This window comes from Mustela erminea, chromosome 2 (genome assembly GCF_009829155.1).
Source record: "Mustela erminea isolate mMusErm1 chromosome 2, mMusErm1.Pri, whole genome shotgun sequence".
Classification (NCBI taxonomy): Eukaryota; Metazoa; Chordata; class Mammalia; order Carnivora; family Mustelidae; genus Mustela; species Mustela erminea.
The window spans coordinates 93,454,450-93,473,327 of record NC_045615.1 but is presented as its reverse complement, the minus strand read 5'-3'; the positions used below and the strand labels follow the sequence as shown (position 1 = coordinate 93,473,327).

Genomic DNA, 18,878 nt, shown 5'->3' with positions numbered 1-18,878 from the left:
CTGCTCTCTCCCTCTTCTTCAATACTAAAAGATTATCTAATTACTGAAGATCCATGTTTCCTAACTGTACAAATCAGACTTGCGAAAGCTTAGCTTTTCTATGTGTCTTCACAAGTTCAGCCACACATTCTTATCCTACCAACATCTCACTGTCCAATCTTCCCTTCACCTACGCAAAAGGTGTATGTAAATTTTCAGAACATTACTATACACAAGTAAGTCTTAAACATGACTGTCTTGAAAACCCAAGATACAATGCTGAATAAAAAGATGCTAGCTCATAAGCTAAGGACAAAATGGACACTTTCTGAGTAAGCTTAATGTAAGACATCATATTTTTCCAGCTCAACCTAAGTTCTAAACCAAAATTGTCTAATATCTTAAATGAGCATATTTATTAAATTTAAACATATCTGTCCCTGTTAATTTCCTCTGCCTTTCCTACAGCACTAATCTTCAAAATGGGAATAAACCAGAAATCAAGTAGAATGTGTCACAGTTTTCTTGACATTAAATTCAAACTACAGTATTAAAACATCTTCACAAAAGAGTTGGAGAAGGTCCATTCTGTCTGAAAAATAGTTAGGGCAGCTGAGATAGTTAGGGATTCACTTACCCAAGTAAGTGAAGCCAGACATGTTAGCAAAGCTTTATTTACTTACACTTACTAGTATATGGTATTTATACTTACCTCCATGCTCTGCAAATTTGGGATTAGAAAGGATTTGTTTACAGAATTTCAACCCATTTCGATACTGTTTATGTTCATAACATCTCTGTCAAAACAAAAAAAAAAAAAATTGGGTTCAGCAAGAAATGCAAACAATTTTAAATTCGATCCTAAAATTTTGACTGCTAAATACAACAGAATGATCAAATGTTATTTCCATATTCTCCTAAATCCCACTAAAATTCCAGTAAGAAAATAAAACTACAGAAGATTCAAATATAGAAAGTAAAAGCAAGACAAAGAGACAGAATACAGAGTATGTAAAATAAGACATCATTAGCTCACTCCAAAATATCCAGCAAATGTTATAGAAAATGAAATCTGCAAGAAAATAAATGTATGGAAATTGTATTATAAAGTATTATTTTCTTCTTACTGAAGGAAAGAAATCTCTCAAACCACAGGAACAAACAAGCACATGCCAAATAATGCAGAAGAAGAAAAAGATCTATACCATGGCAGATCATAATGAAATTTCAAAGCCTTAGAAATAAAGAAAAGGTCCTCAAAAACTTCCAGAGAGGGGAAAAAAGGCACATAAAAAGGATCTGTAATTAGAATGTCACTGAACTTTTATTCCAAAGTCACAATGCAATTCTGCTAAAAACTAGAAAACCTTCAAAATTCAGAGTGAAATCAAGTTTTGACCTAGAATTCTAAAGCCAGCCAAATTATCAAGCATGTGAAAATGACACAGGCTTCTCAAAAAGTTAAAATTTTATCTCTATACATTCTTTCTTATGAAGCTATTAAAAGAAAACAAACAAAAAAAGACAACATGGCACTTGGTAAATAAATTTAATGCAGAAAAAAGAATAGAGGACAACCACTCCAAAATAAAAAAGGAAGCCAAAGGCCACCATGACACAGATTTCCAGTAAGGTCAAAATGGAACTCATAGACTTCATAATATGGAAATCATTATTCATAAGTTTATGACAGAAATTCAGACACATTTGGGGAAAATGAGCAATAGGTCTACAGAAAACCAAGGCAACTAAATGAGACAAGTATTAACTCTAGGAGAAATAAAGGCTTGTATAAGAAAGAAAAATATGGTCTTAGTGTAAAATGGAAGAGGGGGACATACTTTTTCATCATAAATGTTTTAGTGCTATTGACTTTCAGGTATCAGTGTGTGGTTTCACTAATAATTACTATTTTTTAATGTTTGTGGTTTTTTTAAGTAGGCTCCATGCCCAACGTGGACCCCAGTGCAGAACCTATACTCACTGCACTTAAACCAAGACTAGAGCCAAAAACAAGAGTCAGATGCTTAACTGCGGGAGCCATCCAGGTGCCCCAATAATTATTTTTTAAACCATTCTACTTGTTACAGAGAAAAGCCTGCATCTTAAAGATATAATGATCTATGCCAGAACTCACCGTCATAAATTTAAGCAAATTTTACTCACAACTTTTAAAACAGGATCTTCAAAATCTGGGAGGGAGACTTAATGCAAATGATGACAAAAATCAAAGCAGGAAAAAATGTGTAGAAAGAAAAAAAAATGTGTAGAAAGAAATCAACTGCTTAAGCTCAATGCTAGGGCCAACTACAGAACAGTTCTATAACCAAGTATGTACACATCATCTCTACTTCGCTATTTCTCACCTCAAACTTAATATATCCAAAACAACTGAATTTTCCTCCCAGAATCTCTTCTGCACCAAGTCTTCATCATCTCAGTGGATACTTTGCCCTTAACTTACCCAACCAGATATGAAGGGGGGGAAAAAAACAACCCAAAACCCTATTTATCTTGGGTGCTTTCTTTCACTCATACTTCCATCCTCTAGTACCATTAGTCCTCTATAAGAGCTTCCTAATTCCCTACCCCCTCTCCCTACCATCAACTATACACTTGGCAGGAGTCATCTGAGGATGAGAGAAGGGAAAGCAGAAGCAGTAACTGAGGGCTATCATCAACCATATGTAGTCAAAGAAACATAACTAATTAAATTTCGTGTTCCTACTTACTAAGTAGAAAGCCCAATTACAGTATAAGCATATTCTTCTTTTAGTAATTATTTATAACCAACTATAATTTATAATAATAATTAATGTAAACACTAGTTAAAAGGGACACTCTTGATGTGTCAATATTTTCCAGGAACTATATACATACAAAGACCATTTAAGTGCATTGTTCTTAAAATCTTCAATTATCTTTCTGAAAATTTATTTCTTTATATATATATGTATGTATATATTTTTTTTAATTTTTTAAAAGAATTTATTTATTTATTTGACAGACAGAGATCACAAGTAGGCAGAGAGGCAGGCAGAGGGAGAGGAGGAAGTAGGCTCCCTGCTGAGCAGAGAGCCAGACGTGGGGCTAGATCCTAGAACCCTGGGATCATGACCTGAGCCAAAGGCAGAGGCTCCAAACCACTAAGCCACCCAGGTGCCCCTATATTTTTTCTTTTTAAAGATTTTTATTTATTCATTTGACAGAGATCACAAGTAGGCAGAGAGGCAGGCAGAGAGAGAGGAGGAAGCAGGCTCCCTGCTTGAGCAGAGAGCCCGATGCGGGGCTCGATCCCAAGACTCCAGATCATGACCTGAGCTAAAGGCAGAGGCTTAACCTACTGAGCCACCCAGACGCCCCTGGGCGCCCCTATATTTTTAATTTTATCTAAGCAGGCTTCATGGCCAGTGTGGAGCCCAACATGGGACTTTAGATCAAGAGCTGATCAAGAGTGGGACACTTCGGCACCTGGGTGGCTCAGATGGTTAAGCATCTGCCTTCAGCTCCAGTCATGATCCTAGGATTCTGGGATCAAGTCCTGAGTTGGGCTTCCTGCTCAGCAGGGAGTCTGCTTCTCACTCCCCTTCTGCTCCCCCTGCTTGTGCTCTCTCTGTCAAATAAATAAATAAAGAGTGGCCAGAAAGCAGTAAGTTCAAGAATTTTCAGGATTCACAGGGTACTGAGAATTCCAAATAGCCAGAATGGCGACTTCAGTGAAGACCTGCAGAATTCAGTAAATACTGCAAAAATGTCTACTCAGCAGAAGACAAAAACTAACCCTAGAATAAGTGTGCTCTAGACCCACTCTATGCAGAGTCCTAGGCTGATATACAAGTATCCTCACTGTCTGCTATTAACAAAGTTCAACACTCTTTAAAGACAGTTAAGTCACAGAAAACAATGCAGAATTCATAAATACCCAATATTCAACAAAATATTATTGGATAAGCTAAGAAGCAAGAAAACATGATCCATAACCAGGAGAAATAAGAAAAGTGATGAAATAATGAGGTAAAAATATCGAGACAAGTAGATGCTCAAGTAAGAACATAAACATGAGAAAAGGGAAACAGAACATATAAAAAACAACCAAACAGTGCTTCTAGAGGTGCAAAATATAGTATTATACAATGAAAATGTCATCAGATTAGAGGTACTGACATTGTAAAAGAAAAAATGAGTGAAAAAGAAGACACAGCAATAGAAACTACCCAAACAAATATAGAAAAAAAAAAAAATAGAAAAAGTAGATGAGCAGAGTCCCCATGCATCTGTTGCTAAAAACTGTTGAGTACCAAGTCTTAAATATGTAGGGTAAAATTTCATGAAGCCAAACAACCCTTCTTTACAAAAGAAAAATCCTAAAAATACCATAAATCTAAATGAAAAAGGTGTAACAATAAAGCTTCCATTAAAAAAATTTTATTTTTTTTTTAAGATTTTATTTATTTGAGAGAGAGATCTCAAGTAGGCAGAGAAGCAGGCAGAGAAAGAGGGGGAAACAGGCTCCCTGCTGAGCAGAGCGCCCAATGCGGGGCTCAATTCCAGGACCCCGAGATCACAACCTGAGCTGAAGGCAGAGGCTTAACACACTGAGCCACCCAGATGCCCCAAACCCATTTTAAAATATCTTCATTATAGGTTGGGTTGACAGGCTCCTTTATCCCTTAAACAGGTAAGTTTAAATGTTTAACATAGTATTAATAAAATGCAAGCCAGGGACACCTGGGTGGCTCAGTCAGTTAAGCATCTGACTTCAGCTTGAGTCACGATCCCAGGTCCTGGAATCAAGCCCCACACTGGGCTCCCTGCTCAGTGGAGGAAGTTTGCCTCTCCCTCTCCATCTGTCTTACCACCTGCTCATGCTCTCCCTCTCTCACAATAGATAAATAAAATCTTTAAAAAAAAAAAAAAAGGCAAACCAGAGAAGACATAAGCAATGCCCAACAAAGATCCTGTATCTAGAATATATAAAGAACTCCTTTAAGTTAGTATCAAAAAGATAGCTCGTTAAAAATTGGTCAAGGGGGCGACTGGGTGGCTCAGTGGGTTAAGCCTCTGCCTTCAGCTCAGGTCATGATCCCAGGGTCCTGGGATCCAGCCCCGCATCTGCATCTAGCTCCCTGCTCAGTGGGGAGCCTGCTTCCGCCACCCCACCCAACCCCCCCGCCTGCCTCTCTGCCTGCTTGTGATCTCTGTCAAATAAATAAATAAAATCTTTAAAAAATAATAATAAAAAAATAAAAAATAAAAAATTGGTCAAGGAAGAGGGCCCACGTGGCTCAGTCAGTTAAGTGTCTGCCTTCTGCTCAGATAATGATCTCAGGGTCCTGGGATCAAGCCATGCACTGGGCTCTCCACTCAGCAGGGAGTCTGCTTCTCCCCCTCCCTCTGTGCACTCTCTCTCTCATTCTTGCAAATAAATAAATAAAATCTTTTTTAAAAAATTTAAAAAATCGGGGAAGGATCTTGAAAAAATGCACCCAAAAGAGGTTATACTAACAGCCCATAAGCGCATCAGAGGTGCTTAATTACATCAAAATAAACAAAAACATGCATTCACCAAAAGACAGGGAAAATGTGAACATTCATTAACAGCTGAGTTTACAAAAAAAATACATGAAAGCAGGGCACCTGGGTGGCTCAGTGGTTAAATGTCTGCCTTCGGCTTGGGTCATGATCCCAGGGTCCTGGGATCAAGCCCCGCATCAGGCTCCCTGCTCAGGGAGGAAGCCTGCTTCTCCCCCTCGCACTCCCCCTGCTTCTGTTCCCTCTTTTCGCTGTCTCTCTCTCTGTCAAAAAAATAAATAAAATCTTAAAAAAAAAAAAATACGTGAAAGCAACAAAAAATACCTAAATTAATAACCTGTATAATAGTAACAACTCAGCAAAAACTTACTGTATTTTTAAATTTACTTTGGATTAAGAATTGCTTTTATGTGGGGCGCCTGGGTGGTTCAGTGGGTTAAAGCCTCTGCCTTTGGCTCAGGTCATGATCCCAGGGTCCTGGGATGGAGCTCCACATCCGGCTCTCTGCTCAGCGGGTAGCCTGCCTGTTTCCCCCTCTCTCTCTGCCTCCCTCTCTGCCTACTTGTGACCTCTGTTGTCAAATAAATAAATAAAATCTTAAAATAAAAAAAGTAATGGGCACTGTTATTTAAAAAAAAAAAAAAATTGTTTTTATGGGGTACCTGGGTGGCTAAGTAGAGGCTGAGCCTCTGCCTTCAGTTCAGGTCAGGATCTCAGGGTCCTGGGATGGAGTCCCGAATCAGGCTCTCTGCTTGGCGGGGAGCCTGCTTTCCCCCACCCTCTGCCTGCCTCTCTGCCTACTTGTGATCTCTGTCAAATAAATAAATAAAATCTTAAAAAAAAAAAAAGATTGTCTTTATGCCTAAGGCTTAAATTTACCAAAGCCAATACAATAAATATGGTACTAAAGGTCTTCTCTGGTAAACAAATCATATAAAGTGTGGCCACTATGTCATAATCCTAGAATTAAATTTGTAGGTAATTTTTACAGACTAGTAACATTATGAATAGAAAAATTTACTTCAAGGAATTGGTCAAACAGTAAAGAGGTACCTATGGAATCAAATAGCTCTGGCTTTAACAGTGACTTCAGATAATAAACTAGTTACATAGTCTTAAGTACTTTGCCAAGTATCAGAAAGAATCCTTAAATCCTGGAGAAAACTTGCCAGGAAAAAACATGTAAAATAGTACTAAAAGCTAATACTTGCTGCACATTTACTGAATGCCATATACTGTGCTAAATGCCTTACAGGGAAAACTCTGCCTTCGGCTTTTACTCTCACAATGTTATGAATAAGTATTCTTGTTATCCTCATTTTAGATGAGACATCTGAGGTCCAGGGAGATTATATCATTTGGCCAAGGTCACACAGCTACAAAATGATTGAAAAAAAGATTTAAACCAGACAATCTGGATTCAGAGCCATTACGCCTAGCCATTATAACTGCCTTTCTACTACAGTTGAGTACTGTAGCACAGACCAAAACAAAAACAAACAAACAAAAAAAACCCAAGAAAAAAGAGAAAAGGTTCTTAAAGAAAACCTCTAACACAAGAAATAGAATGCCATGTAGAAAGCAGACAGGCAAGAAAGCAAGTAAGCTAGTTAGCTATATCGCATTACAGAGAGAACTGCTATTAACATTCTGATTTTTTAATAAGGTTTTAGTTCAAAAACTATAGAACAGCCCACTGTCCCACAATATAAATGTGAACCTGTATAAATATAATTGATAACAAGCATATAAAAAGTACAGACATTTATATTCCCTTTTTAAAAAGATTTTTATTTATTTGACAGAGAAATCACAAGTCGGGGGGGGGGGAGCAGGCTCCCTGCTGGGCAGAGAGCAGATGTGGGGCTCAACCCCAGGACCCTGAGTTCATGACCTGAGCCAAAGGCAGAGGCCTAAACCACTGAGCCACCCAGGCACCCCAGATATTTGTATTTTTACTTGATATGCAAAATGTGACTTTGTTTTGTATAGCTGAACTTAAAATACTCGGGATTCCAGTTGCTTTTTTCTTGGTCTTACTGAAAATACCTTACATTGTTTACAGCACCACATTTTTCAAGGGGACTGCACACTAACTTCTCATTTACTCTTCATGATACTCCTGTAAACTAGGAATGAAAGGATTAATCCTTATTGTATAAGTAAGATTTAGAAAACAAGCAATTTACCTAGATGGTGGCAAAATTTAGACTACATCCTAGGCCCTCTGAGGCCCAGATGAAAGCACTTTCCATCATATGTAGAAATTTTATTAAATTTTATTAACATAAAATATTATTAAAGGCTATAGTTTTTTTGGAGGGGGGAACACTTGGGTACCTCAGATGGTTAAACGGCTGACTCTTGATTTTGACTCAGGTCATGATCTCAAGGTCCTGAGATCTAGCCCCACATTGTGCTCTACAATGGGTGTGAAGCCTGCTTAAGATTCTCTCTCTTCCTCTCTCCCCGACCCCTGACCCCTGACCCCTACTTGCATTACCTCTCTTTAAAAAAAAAAAAAAAAAAAAAAAAAGCCTATAGTTTTGAGGTGCCTGCTGGCTCTATCAGTAGAGCATGTGACTCACTCAATCTCAGGGTCATGAGTTCAAGTGCCACGTTGGGAATGGAGCCTACTTAAAAAATAAATAAAAATTTTAAAAGCTGGGGTGTCTGGATGGCTTAATCGTTAAGTGTCTGCCTTCAGCTCAGGTCAGAACCCCAAGTCAGGCTCCCAGCTCAGCAGAGGTGTCTGCTTCTCCCCTGCCTCTCCTGCTCCCCCTGCTTGTGCTCTCTCTGTCAAATAAATAAAATCTTAAAAAATTTTTTAAAAGCCTATAATCTTTTAATAGACCTTCTAATCAAATCCAAACATTACCTTTTTTTTTTTTTTAAAGATTTATTTTAGAGAGGCGCATGGAGGAAGAGAGATAATCTCAAGCAGAATCTCCTTTGAGTGGAGAGCCCAAATCAGGACTCAATCTCAGGACCCTGAGATCTTAGCTGAAACCAACAGTCAGAGGTTTAACTGACTAAGCCACCCAAGAGCCCCTCACCGTGCTTCTTTTCTTTTCTTATTATTATAGCCAAATAAAAGTGCAACAGAAGTGCCAAAGTAAGGTGTGAAAAATGAACACACATAAATTAACTGGATAATTCCTCCGAATAATTCAGTTTACCGAATGAAAATTAAAAAACAAACTCCACTTTCTTTAAATGTGGTAATACTATACTAGCTAGCTTTTTATTTTATCACATTTCAAACCAATAATTAAGTTTCAATTCCTAATAATTATGTTCTCAATTAATGAAATCTGGCAGTCTTCCATTTTAAAATTATACTCAATGCCATGAAACCAATGATTGCTGTCAATGTGACCTGTAAAAATAATTCAAAATGGCATACTCCTCCAAAAAACTGCTAAGAATTCATCTCTCTATACTTAAGAATCAGTGTGTATTTAAGAGATATGGATCCCAGTCTCTTTTTCTCTTAAAAGCACTACTTCTACAACAGGTCACTTTTTACAAATGAAAGTAGTATTCCTAGTTTAATAGAAAAAACAATAGCAAATATAAAATACATAAAAAGCCCTTTATTGAACCATTCAAAAAGAGGAGATGTACAAAATGAAAAAAATCTGCTTATTTTTCAAAATTCTATGTAACACTATCACTAAATTAATTCTACAAAACTGGGACGCCTGGGTGGCTCAGTTGGTTAAGCAGCTGTCTTCGGCTCAGGTCATGATCCCAGCGTCCTGGGATCGAGTCCCACATCGGGCTCCTTGCTCAGCAGGGAGCCTGCTTCTCCCTCTACCTCTGCCTGCCGTTCTGTCTGCCTGTGCTCGCTCTCTTCCCTCTCTCTCTCTGATAAATAAATAAAATCTTAAAAAAAAAATTAATTCTACAAAACTATATAAAAGGCAGGTATCATGACAAGATTTTTTTTGTTGTTTTTTAATGATTTTATTTATTTATTTGTCAGAGAGCTAGAGAGAGTACAGGCACGTAGACAGGCAGGCAGAGGCAGAGGGAGAAGCAGGCTCCCTGCAGAGTAAGCCCAGTGTGGGACTCGATCCCAGGATGCTGGGATCATGACCTGAGCCGAAGGCAGCCACTTAACCAACTGAGCCACCCAGGCGCGCCACATGACAAGATTCTTTTTTTTTTTTTAAAGATTTTATTTATTTATCAGAGAGAGAGAGAAGGGGAGAGAGCGAGCACAGGCAGATAGAATGGCAGGCAGAGGCAGAGGGAGAGAAGCAGGCTCCCTGCCGAGCAAGGAGCCCGATGTGGGACTCGATCCCAGGACTCTGGGATCATGACCTGAGCCGAAGGCAGCTGCTTAACCAACTGAGCCACCCAGGCGTCCCACATGACAAGATTCTTAATGCCTTGACCAATCCCACAGGCTGAAAGTAAGTTTCTAAGGAACTTTTACTTAGGAAAAGAAAGACGCAAAATACCAAATACAGTATACTTTGAAGAAAAGTTTCATATTCAATTCATTTAAAATAGATTTTTAAAAACAACATGGTAGACAGACATAGAAGTTCTCCACAGTGGAATCATCCTAAATAAAAGTACAAGTCTACAGGGGTGCCTAGGTGGCTCAGTCAGTTGAGCATCTGACTCCTAATCTCAGCTCAGGTCTTGATCTCAAGTGTTGTGAGTTCAAGCCCAGTGTGGAGACTGCTTTAAGGAAAAAAAAATAGAAGTAGTCTACAACCCTATCTCTAAAACTCTTGTACTTGGGAGTTCTTGAAATTCCAGAACTATAAGGATTTCCCTTGGTATGGAATGAATACCACAGTGCTCTATTTGTTCTCTTACCTATAACACAGGTATATGGTAATTCAAAATTAGACATAATAGTTTCAAAAACAGTAGAACATTGTAGACTATTACCTTCCATTAGGAATTAAATTTTAATACTAACACTATGCTCTAGAAAGGGTAAACCATGAGGCAACGGGGTGGCACAGTTGATTAAGCCTCTGACTCTTGGTTTTGACACAGATGGTGGTCCCACAGTCGTGGGATAGAGCCCCATGCTGGGCTCCACGCTGAGTGTGGAGTCAGCTTGATATTCTCTCTCCTCCTTCTGCCCCTCCAACTCGCTCGCTCTCTAAAAATAAGTAAATAGATCTTTAAAAAAAAAAAAAGTTAAAGCAAAATAGGATATAATTAAAATAGAGTAAACGGTCACAGTGCCTGGGTGGCTCAGTTGTTAAGTGTTTGCCTTTAGCTCAGGTCATGATCCCAGCATCCTGGGACTGAGCCCCACATCAGGCTCCCTCCTTGGCGGGACGTCTGCTTCTGCCTCTTCCACTCCCCTTGCTTGTGTTCCTTCTCTCACTGTCTCTCTCTGTCAAATAAGTAAATAAAATCTTAAAAAAAAAAAAAAAGAATAAATGGTCCTAATAGATTAAAAGAAAAGAAAAAAAATGTGCTAAATGATGATACCATATACTCTGAAACTCCTGCTTCCAAATGCATAGGAAAAACTAGCACAAATACTACTTCTGGAAAAAAAAAGAAAAAGAAAAAGATGAAACTTCTGCTAAGCATAAAACAAGTAAATATGAAATAATTGTTTTCAGATGTTGGATGAGAGCCAACACAAGGTTGTCATCTCAGAAGGGAATCAAGGTAAACCCCAAGAAAATCCTTTTCTCTGCCTAGAAGCATTTTACAGACTATAGAATTGGGGGGGGGATACGGTTGGGGTGGGGAGCAAACAAATGGCAATCTCACTGATCTCAGCAGATAATCTGATTTAGAAAGAGCTCCATTAGTATTTATGGGGTAGGGTACCGGAAAGAACTATACAAAGATGAAGCTTTGGAAATCTGTGCAGGAAACTTCAGTCGAATATATTTTTTTAAGATTTTATTTATTTGAGAGCCAGCAAACAAAAGGGCAGAGGTAGAGGCTCTCAAGTGACTCTGCACTGAGTGCAGAGTCTACATGGGGCTCAATCTCACAACCGTGAGATCACGACCCAAGACAAAATCAAGAGCTGGATGTCTAACTGACTGAGCCACCCAGGCACCCCTGAATCTTTTGTCAAATATTAAGCTAAGTGGGTTGACTGAAAGATTCTACAGAAGCTAGGCAAAAACAACTATGAACTAGCATGAACAGAATAACTACTGGTGCTCATTCATACATGGATGGGAAGAGACATCTGAGTTCCTAACAACCGGTTAGAGACTTCATTAAATACTCCAAGATTCAGAAGAGACCTAGAAAGCCAACACTTTAGGAATAAGGCTAATCTAGATCTACTTTTATTAAAGCCTTAAAACAAGCCCTGGAGAGAAGCTGACATACAAGCAAATTAACAGTCTGTCAAAACAAAATTCTACTAAGACAGACAACAGTAGCCAGACGTCCAACGTCCTAGTGTGTATTAATACCTAATATTATGAAAAAAAATTATTAGAAAGGTGAAAAAGCAAAAATTGTGACCTACAACCTATAGGGAAAAAAAATCAAGAGAAATTCAAAAATAATGATGATGGAAATAGCAGAGACTTTAAACCAGTGAACTATTAGGTAATAATAAAGGACTGAAAGGAAAACATGGACCCAATCAGAAAACAGAAAAACTCAATAGAAAAATGCGAACTTTGTGGTGGGGGGAGGCACCTGGCTGGCCTCAGTCAATGGAATATGTGACTCAATCTTAGGGTCGGGAGTTCAAGCCCAACATTGGGGATAGTTAACTTTAAAAAAAAAAAAGAAGAAGAAGAAGAAGAAAAGATGGGCTCCTGGCTGGCTCAGTCTGTGGAACATGTGACTCTTGATCTTGGGGTTGTGGGTTCAAGCTCCATGTTGGGTATAGAGATTACTTAAAAATAAAATTTTTTAAATTTATTTTTAACCAAGTAAACAAGAAAAATCGAAGCTTAAAAAAAAAAGACATTGTAGACTAGAAAATAACAAAAAGTGAATAATCATATAGGCTCAAAATATTAGACACTGCAGTGATTTTGAAGCCAGTATAGTGAACATAAAACCACTGAGAGAACCAGTGAGAGAACTTAAAGTGGCTGCAATGAATGTGAAAACATGCAACAGAAATGATCCAAAATGGAAGCTGAAGGAGGAAAATGAAGAGGGCAGCAGGGAAAGAAAACAGACACACGCAACGACCTGTGGAATAACAGTCTACATAGACTACATACACAGTCTACATAGACTACAACAAGTAGTCAAAAGTATAACACATACATGTAAACAGGAACACCAAAAGAAAATAAAGACTGAAGTGGGATAAATATAAAAAACTGCAAGTTTGGGGCACCTGGGTGGCTGAGTCAGTTAAGCGTCTGCCTTCAGCTCAGGTCATGATCCAGGGTCCAGGGATTGAGCCCCTCATCAGGCTTCCTGATCAGTGGAGAGCCTGGTTCTCCCTCTCCCCCTGCTTGTGTGCTCGTTCACGTTCACTCTCCCTCTCTCTGTGTCAAATAAATAAATATTTAAAAAAAAAACCTGCAAATATAATAAAAACTCGAAATCGGCAGATCCAAGAATCTCAACAAACCCTGAGCAAGATAAACTGAAAAAAGATGGGAAGAGAACAGAGGCACATCAAAATCCAATTGCTGAAAAGTAACAGAAGAAAAGCCTGTATTATAAAAGGTCTCCAATTATCTCAGCTTCTACCTTAAGAAATTAGAAAAATAAGAGCAAATTAAACTTCAAGTAAGCAGAAAGGAAACAAAAAAGATTAAGAGCAAAATCAATGAAATAAAAGAAGGGAAACTGAGGAAACCACTGAAACCAAAAGCTAGTTCTTTGGGATCAATGAATTTGTTAAGCTCTAGCCAGACACAGGCATAATCACAAAAGTGCAGAGTACAGTGAATTAACTAGAACCCCAGTTTTCTAGCTAGAGGATGAGAAGAGAAGACTCAGAAACAGAAAGTACCAATAATTCACAGAAAAGGAGGAAATAGAGAAAGCAACCCTATAATCATTTATGAACTCCACGGTTCAACCCTAAACTGCACATACATGGATGGACCTGATCCTATTCATGACACCAAAGACTGAAAAATGAACCAAAAGATACGCTGTCTAAGACTCAGATTAGTTACATGGTGGCACATACAGGATTTTAAAACTGACTACAAAGATTTTAAAAAGTGAACTGATATTACAACCATAGCCAAAAGAAAGAGTTGAAACTTGCAGCCTGAACCTAACCAGATTTGCTAAAACAAAAATAACATTCTCCACAGGATCTCAATAAGACCCAGATTCTGGTAAGCTGATATTCAAAATGTCCAGGATAAAATTCAAAATTATATGGCATGCAAATACACAGGAAAAATCTCAACTTGCAAGAAAAAAGACTTACTGATGCAAGTATGGAGATGAGAGAGATTTAAGACTTGAAATTAGCTATTATAAAAATACCAGAGGAAGCAATTACTGAACACTTTCCAACACTCTTTTTGGGAAGATAAGAAAACTCATCATATGGGCTCAATACTGGAATGGAGATAACAGGAAAGAATCGGTGTACTGGTCAATCAATAAGAAAAATTTATCCAATCTGAAGAACAGAGAAAAAGACTTTTTAAAAAAATGAACAAAGCCTTAGGCACTTGTGCCAGAGGAATCCTGGAAGAGGGGACCCTCTGGGATCCCCTAGGTGGCCCAGCACATTTCATCAGCCACCAATGCCTGAGGTGAGGCACTATATGGTACCATGAGGTCATCACAAATCAAACCCATGATGTTAAGTAACAGAACTTTTGTCATAATACTGAAAATTATTCCACTATTCTTCCCTAGGAAAATGATCTCTAATTTGACTAACATGAAGGAGGTTGGAGCACATGGGTGGCTCAGCTGGTTAAGTGTCTGACTCTCTATTTAGGCAAGTGTCTGACTCTCTATTTAGGCTCAGGTCGTGATCTCAGGGTCATGGGATCAAACCCTGCATCGGGCTCCGTGCTGGGTGAGGAGTCTGCCAGGAGTTCTCTCTTTCTCTCTCCCTCCCTCCGCACACTCCCCACTTGCATGCTCTCTCTCAAATATATATATAATAAAATGAAATGAGTATGAAGGCTGTTAAGAAATCTCCAAACAGGTGGTTGTTTATATAAATGGAATAGCTGGCCGTGCCTGGGTATCTCAAGCAGTTGGGTGACTGGTGCTTGGTTTTGGATCAGATCGTGGTCTCATGGGTTGTGGGACTGAGCCTCCACATGGTGCATGGTGCTCCATGGGAAGTCGGCTTGAAGATGCTCTTCCTCTGCCCCTCTCCCCACTTGCACAAGTACTCTCCAAAAATAAATCTTTAAGAAGTAAATAAGTTAAAAAGAATACAATAGTTGGACAAGGAGTGCCTGGGTGGCTCAGTCAGTTCAGCATTGCCTTCTGCTCATGCCTTCCGCTCATGCCTTCCGCTCATGATCTCAGGGTCCTGGCACTGAGCCCCATGTAGGGTTCTCTGCTTGGCAGGGAGTCTCCTTGTCTCTCTTCCTCTCCCTTTGTGTGAGCTCTCACTCTCTCTCACTGCCTCAATAAATAAATAAAATCTTGGGGAAAAATTAAAAAAAAAAAAAAAACAGAATAACTAGACAAGTTATGAAAAGCCCAGAGAAATTATATAAGGTTATCTATTGCAGAAATAAAGTTCATCGACCTTTTCTGAATCCTTGTTACAGAAAAAACAGTTCCCTAGAAGTGGGAACTATGACAGGGCAAATAAAGAAACTAGGCAAAAACTGTACATACAATTTAGATTTGGCGTTAAGATTACATGATTTTCTTTAGTATTATATATATCCTTCCATTGCTTTCCTTCAGCTAATGCCAAGAAACATTTCATTCTTTAAAACTGAAAAGAATGTAGCTTCAAATCAAGCTAAATGATAAAAGCCAAACTTGACTTTAAAAGTCAACCATGTTGAAATGATGCCTGGGATTTCTTCAAAATAGTCTAAGGGGTAGAGGTCACAGATGAAAAAGAAGGAAACACAGTTGGTAACTGTCAAAATTAGGAGATAGGCTCATTATATTATTTTCTTTATTTTCACAAGTTTGAAAATTTTCACAATTAAGTTAAAAAGAAAACAAGTCTTAGGTATGCCAAAATCAAATCAAGAAGCATTTATTCAGGGGTGCCTAGGTGGCTCCCTAAGTTAAAGCCTCTGCTTTCGGCTCAGGTCATCGGGATCAAGCCCCACAACCCATCAGGCTCTCTGCTCAGCAGGGAGCCTGCTTCTCTTTTCTTCCTCTCTCTCTCTCTGCCGACTTGTGATCTCTGTCAAATAAGTAATTTTTTTTTTTAAAAAAAGAAGCATGTATTCACTTACCAGAAGCCTGACTAGCACTTAATGCCAGTGTACTGGAGCTAGTTTAGTGATTCTACTTCTGCAGAGCAGAAAGATATGGTTAAAGACCACATAAAGCCTTAGGAGTCAGAGATTAGAGCTGTAGCCATTTAACATTTCAGTTCATCAATAATTAAATAAAAATTAAGATTCTTAAGGGGCACCTAGATGGTTCAGTCACTTAAACATCTGACCTGTAATTTCAGCTTAAGTCATGATCTCAGTGTTGTGAGATCAAGCCCACGTGGAGCTCACTTTGGGTGTGGAGACTGCTTAAGATTCTTTCTCTCTCCCTCCACCCCTCCCTCCTTTTCCCTTAAAAAAAAAAAAAAAATTAAAATTCTTCAGTAAAGCTCTCACACTACCCAAATCTCAGGTGAACAGTGGCTAATGTCCTGGAAATTCAGATGTAGAACGCTTCCATCACCATGAAAAATTCTATTGGGCAACCTAGCAGCCACTGAAAATACAGCTTGTATCACTGGCCTAACTATAGCCTCAACTATCTGATCAACCACCATGCAGGGTTTAGGTAAGAACTGAATACAAACTTTATAAAGAACCTGAATAAGCACTCAATCAAAGTGTTTAAATAGGGGCACGTGGCTGGCTCAGTCAGGGGAGCATGTGACTCAAGCTCTAAGTTCCAGCCCCACAATGGGGGTAGAGTTTACTTTAAAAAACAAACGAACAAAAATTTTAAGTTTAAATAAAGCACTAAGGTATCAGTTACAGCTTACAATATTTACACCTAACCCAGATTGAGCGCAGAGGAATATGAAAGCAGAAACTAAATTAAATTATACAACCAAGGGGAAAGAAGGGTCTGAGATAATGGAAATGTTCTACATCTTGAAAGGGGCATATAGGTTACACAGACATATGCAATTGTCAATATGAATAGAACAGTACCCTTAAGACAACTAATAAAATAGTACACTCAAGACCCGTGCATGTTACTGTAAATTATACTTTGACTTTTGAAATTAAAAAAAAAAAAAAAAAGAAAAAGAAAACAGAGGGACCCTTGGGTGGCTAAGCATGGAGCCTGCTTCTCCTTCTGCCTGCTGCTCCGCCTGCTTGTGTGCACATCTCTCTCTCTCTCTCTCTGATAAATAGCTAAAATCTAAAAAGAATCTCCATTTACAACACTAAAAGTCTAGTAATTAGACTGACCTTATCAGGTCAAAAATCAACTCACCCTTCTATACAATTTGCACCCTGAGGGATTATATATAAGTATATATAAGTTATATTATATATAAGTATATATAAGTATTTTTGTTTAAAAAAAATAATTAAAAAAAGAGAGAAAAAGAAAACACAGAGGGACACTCGAATGGTACAGTCAGTTAGGCATCCAACTCTTGGTTTTGGCTCAGGTTGTATTCTCGGGTTCATGAGATCAAGTTCCAAGTTGGGCTCCAATGCTCCGCACAGAGTCTGCTTCAGACTCGCCTTCCTTCCCCTTCTGACCCTCCCTGCTACACTCTCTCTCTCTAAAATAAATAAATAAATCTTTAAAAAACAAAAAACAACATAGGATCTCTACCTCTATCTTCTTTCCCAAAATTATTTTAGTTGCAACTTCCATTTGCAGACAATATATTGTCCTTCTCATATCATACAATTTCTGGCAAACCACAAGCACCGTGAAAAGAAATCCTAAGGATGACTTCTCTCCTCCTAGTTTTATACAATTTTTTTTAATGTTTCTCTTATTTCTACAATAAAAAAACAAAACTAAGATCCACTGAGAGAAGACTTAACAAGTCCAGGCTATTTTATAGTCTCTAGTCAAAAGAAACCCTAAACATCATCTGGTGCAAGTGGTCACATAGCTCCTATGTGCTGCCAGCTCACTCTATTAAAATGTTTTCAGATATACTGAGCCAAAATCTCACTCTGCCTTCTGTTTACTGATTTTAGCTTTGTAAGAGTTCAGTTTTCTGGGGCACCTGGGTGGCATAGTCGTTAATCGTCTGCCTTCAGCTCAGGTCATGATCCCAAGGTCCTGGGATCAAGCCCCGCATTGGCTCCCTGCTCAGTGGGAAGCCTGCTTCTGCTTCTCCCTCTCCCTCTGCTGCTCCCTCTTGCTTGTATTTCCTCTCTCACTGTCTGTCTGTCTCTCTCTCTCTCTCTCGTCAAATAAATAAATAAATTAAATCTTTTAAAAAAAAAAAGAGTTCAGTTTTCTCTTTCAGGCTAACCATCCTTGTTCTTTAACTGCTCCTTTTAAGAAAGTTTTAAGTCCTTTAACAACCTGGGCCACTCTCTGAGGTTAATACAGTATTGTTTCCATACTTGTATAATTTTTCAAAACTAGTAAAATTTCTAAAAAAAGAAAAAGAATCATTTAAATGAGGTTTGTAAATTTTGTTTTTCTAAATCATTTTTTTAAACTGTATTTACTATTTCACAAAACAAAAGGCATATCAGTATTTTAAAAAGTAACAGATACACAGTCTCCAAATAAAACAAAGAAAGTTCTGTAGGAATTTTACACCAATATTCTTGTGGAATATCAGCCTGAGGGAGTCAATGGTCTATATCCTTCTTAAATTTTGGACACAAAAGTTAAAATCTGAAATGGTCTTACTAGCAGCAGAATTCAATGTGACAATCACCATCTGCTTTCTGGATACTACACCACTGTTAATGCATTATAAAATGTGTTTTATATTACTTCTTTTTTTTTTTTCTCAGTATTCAACTACATCACCTGAGAAAAAAGTTGAAGATTTCAGATTCTGCTTAATATGAACAGAATTCTACTGAAGAAATGCTGTTAGCTATGAGCTCTAATGCTAGTGATAGGACAAAATTCAGTAAAACTCATAGGTACATACACATTTGATAGTCAACTATATAATAGAACCTTGTAATTACTTCAATAATAAATACTTCCAAGAGAGTCTGAAGAGAAACAATGAAGTGGCCATGAAAACACAGAAACAAAAGTATAATCAACTACTCAGTTTATATGTATAAAACCTGAACTGCAAT

General features: G+C 38.2%; 1 protein-coding gene across 3 annotated transcripts in view; it reads right to left on the bottom strand.

The window, feature by feature from the left end:
- Positions 1-18,878, bottom strand: part of NAA15 (N-alpha-acetyltransferase 15, NatA auxiliary subunit) — an 83,383-nt gene that overhangs the window by 48,467 nt on the left and 16,038 nt on the right. For all 3 annotated transcript variants that reach the window (XM_032333447.1, XM_032333444.1, XM_032333445.1), the window contains exon 2: positions 692-776. In XM_032333447.1, coding sequence (XP_032189338.1) covers positions 692-776 — 85 coding nt within the window. The remainder of the gene's footprint in view (positions 1-691; positions 777-18,878) is intronic.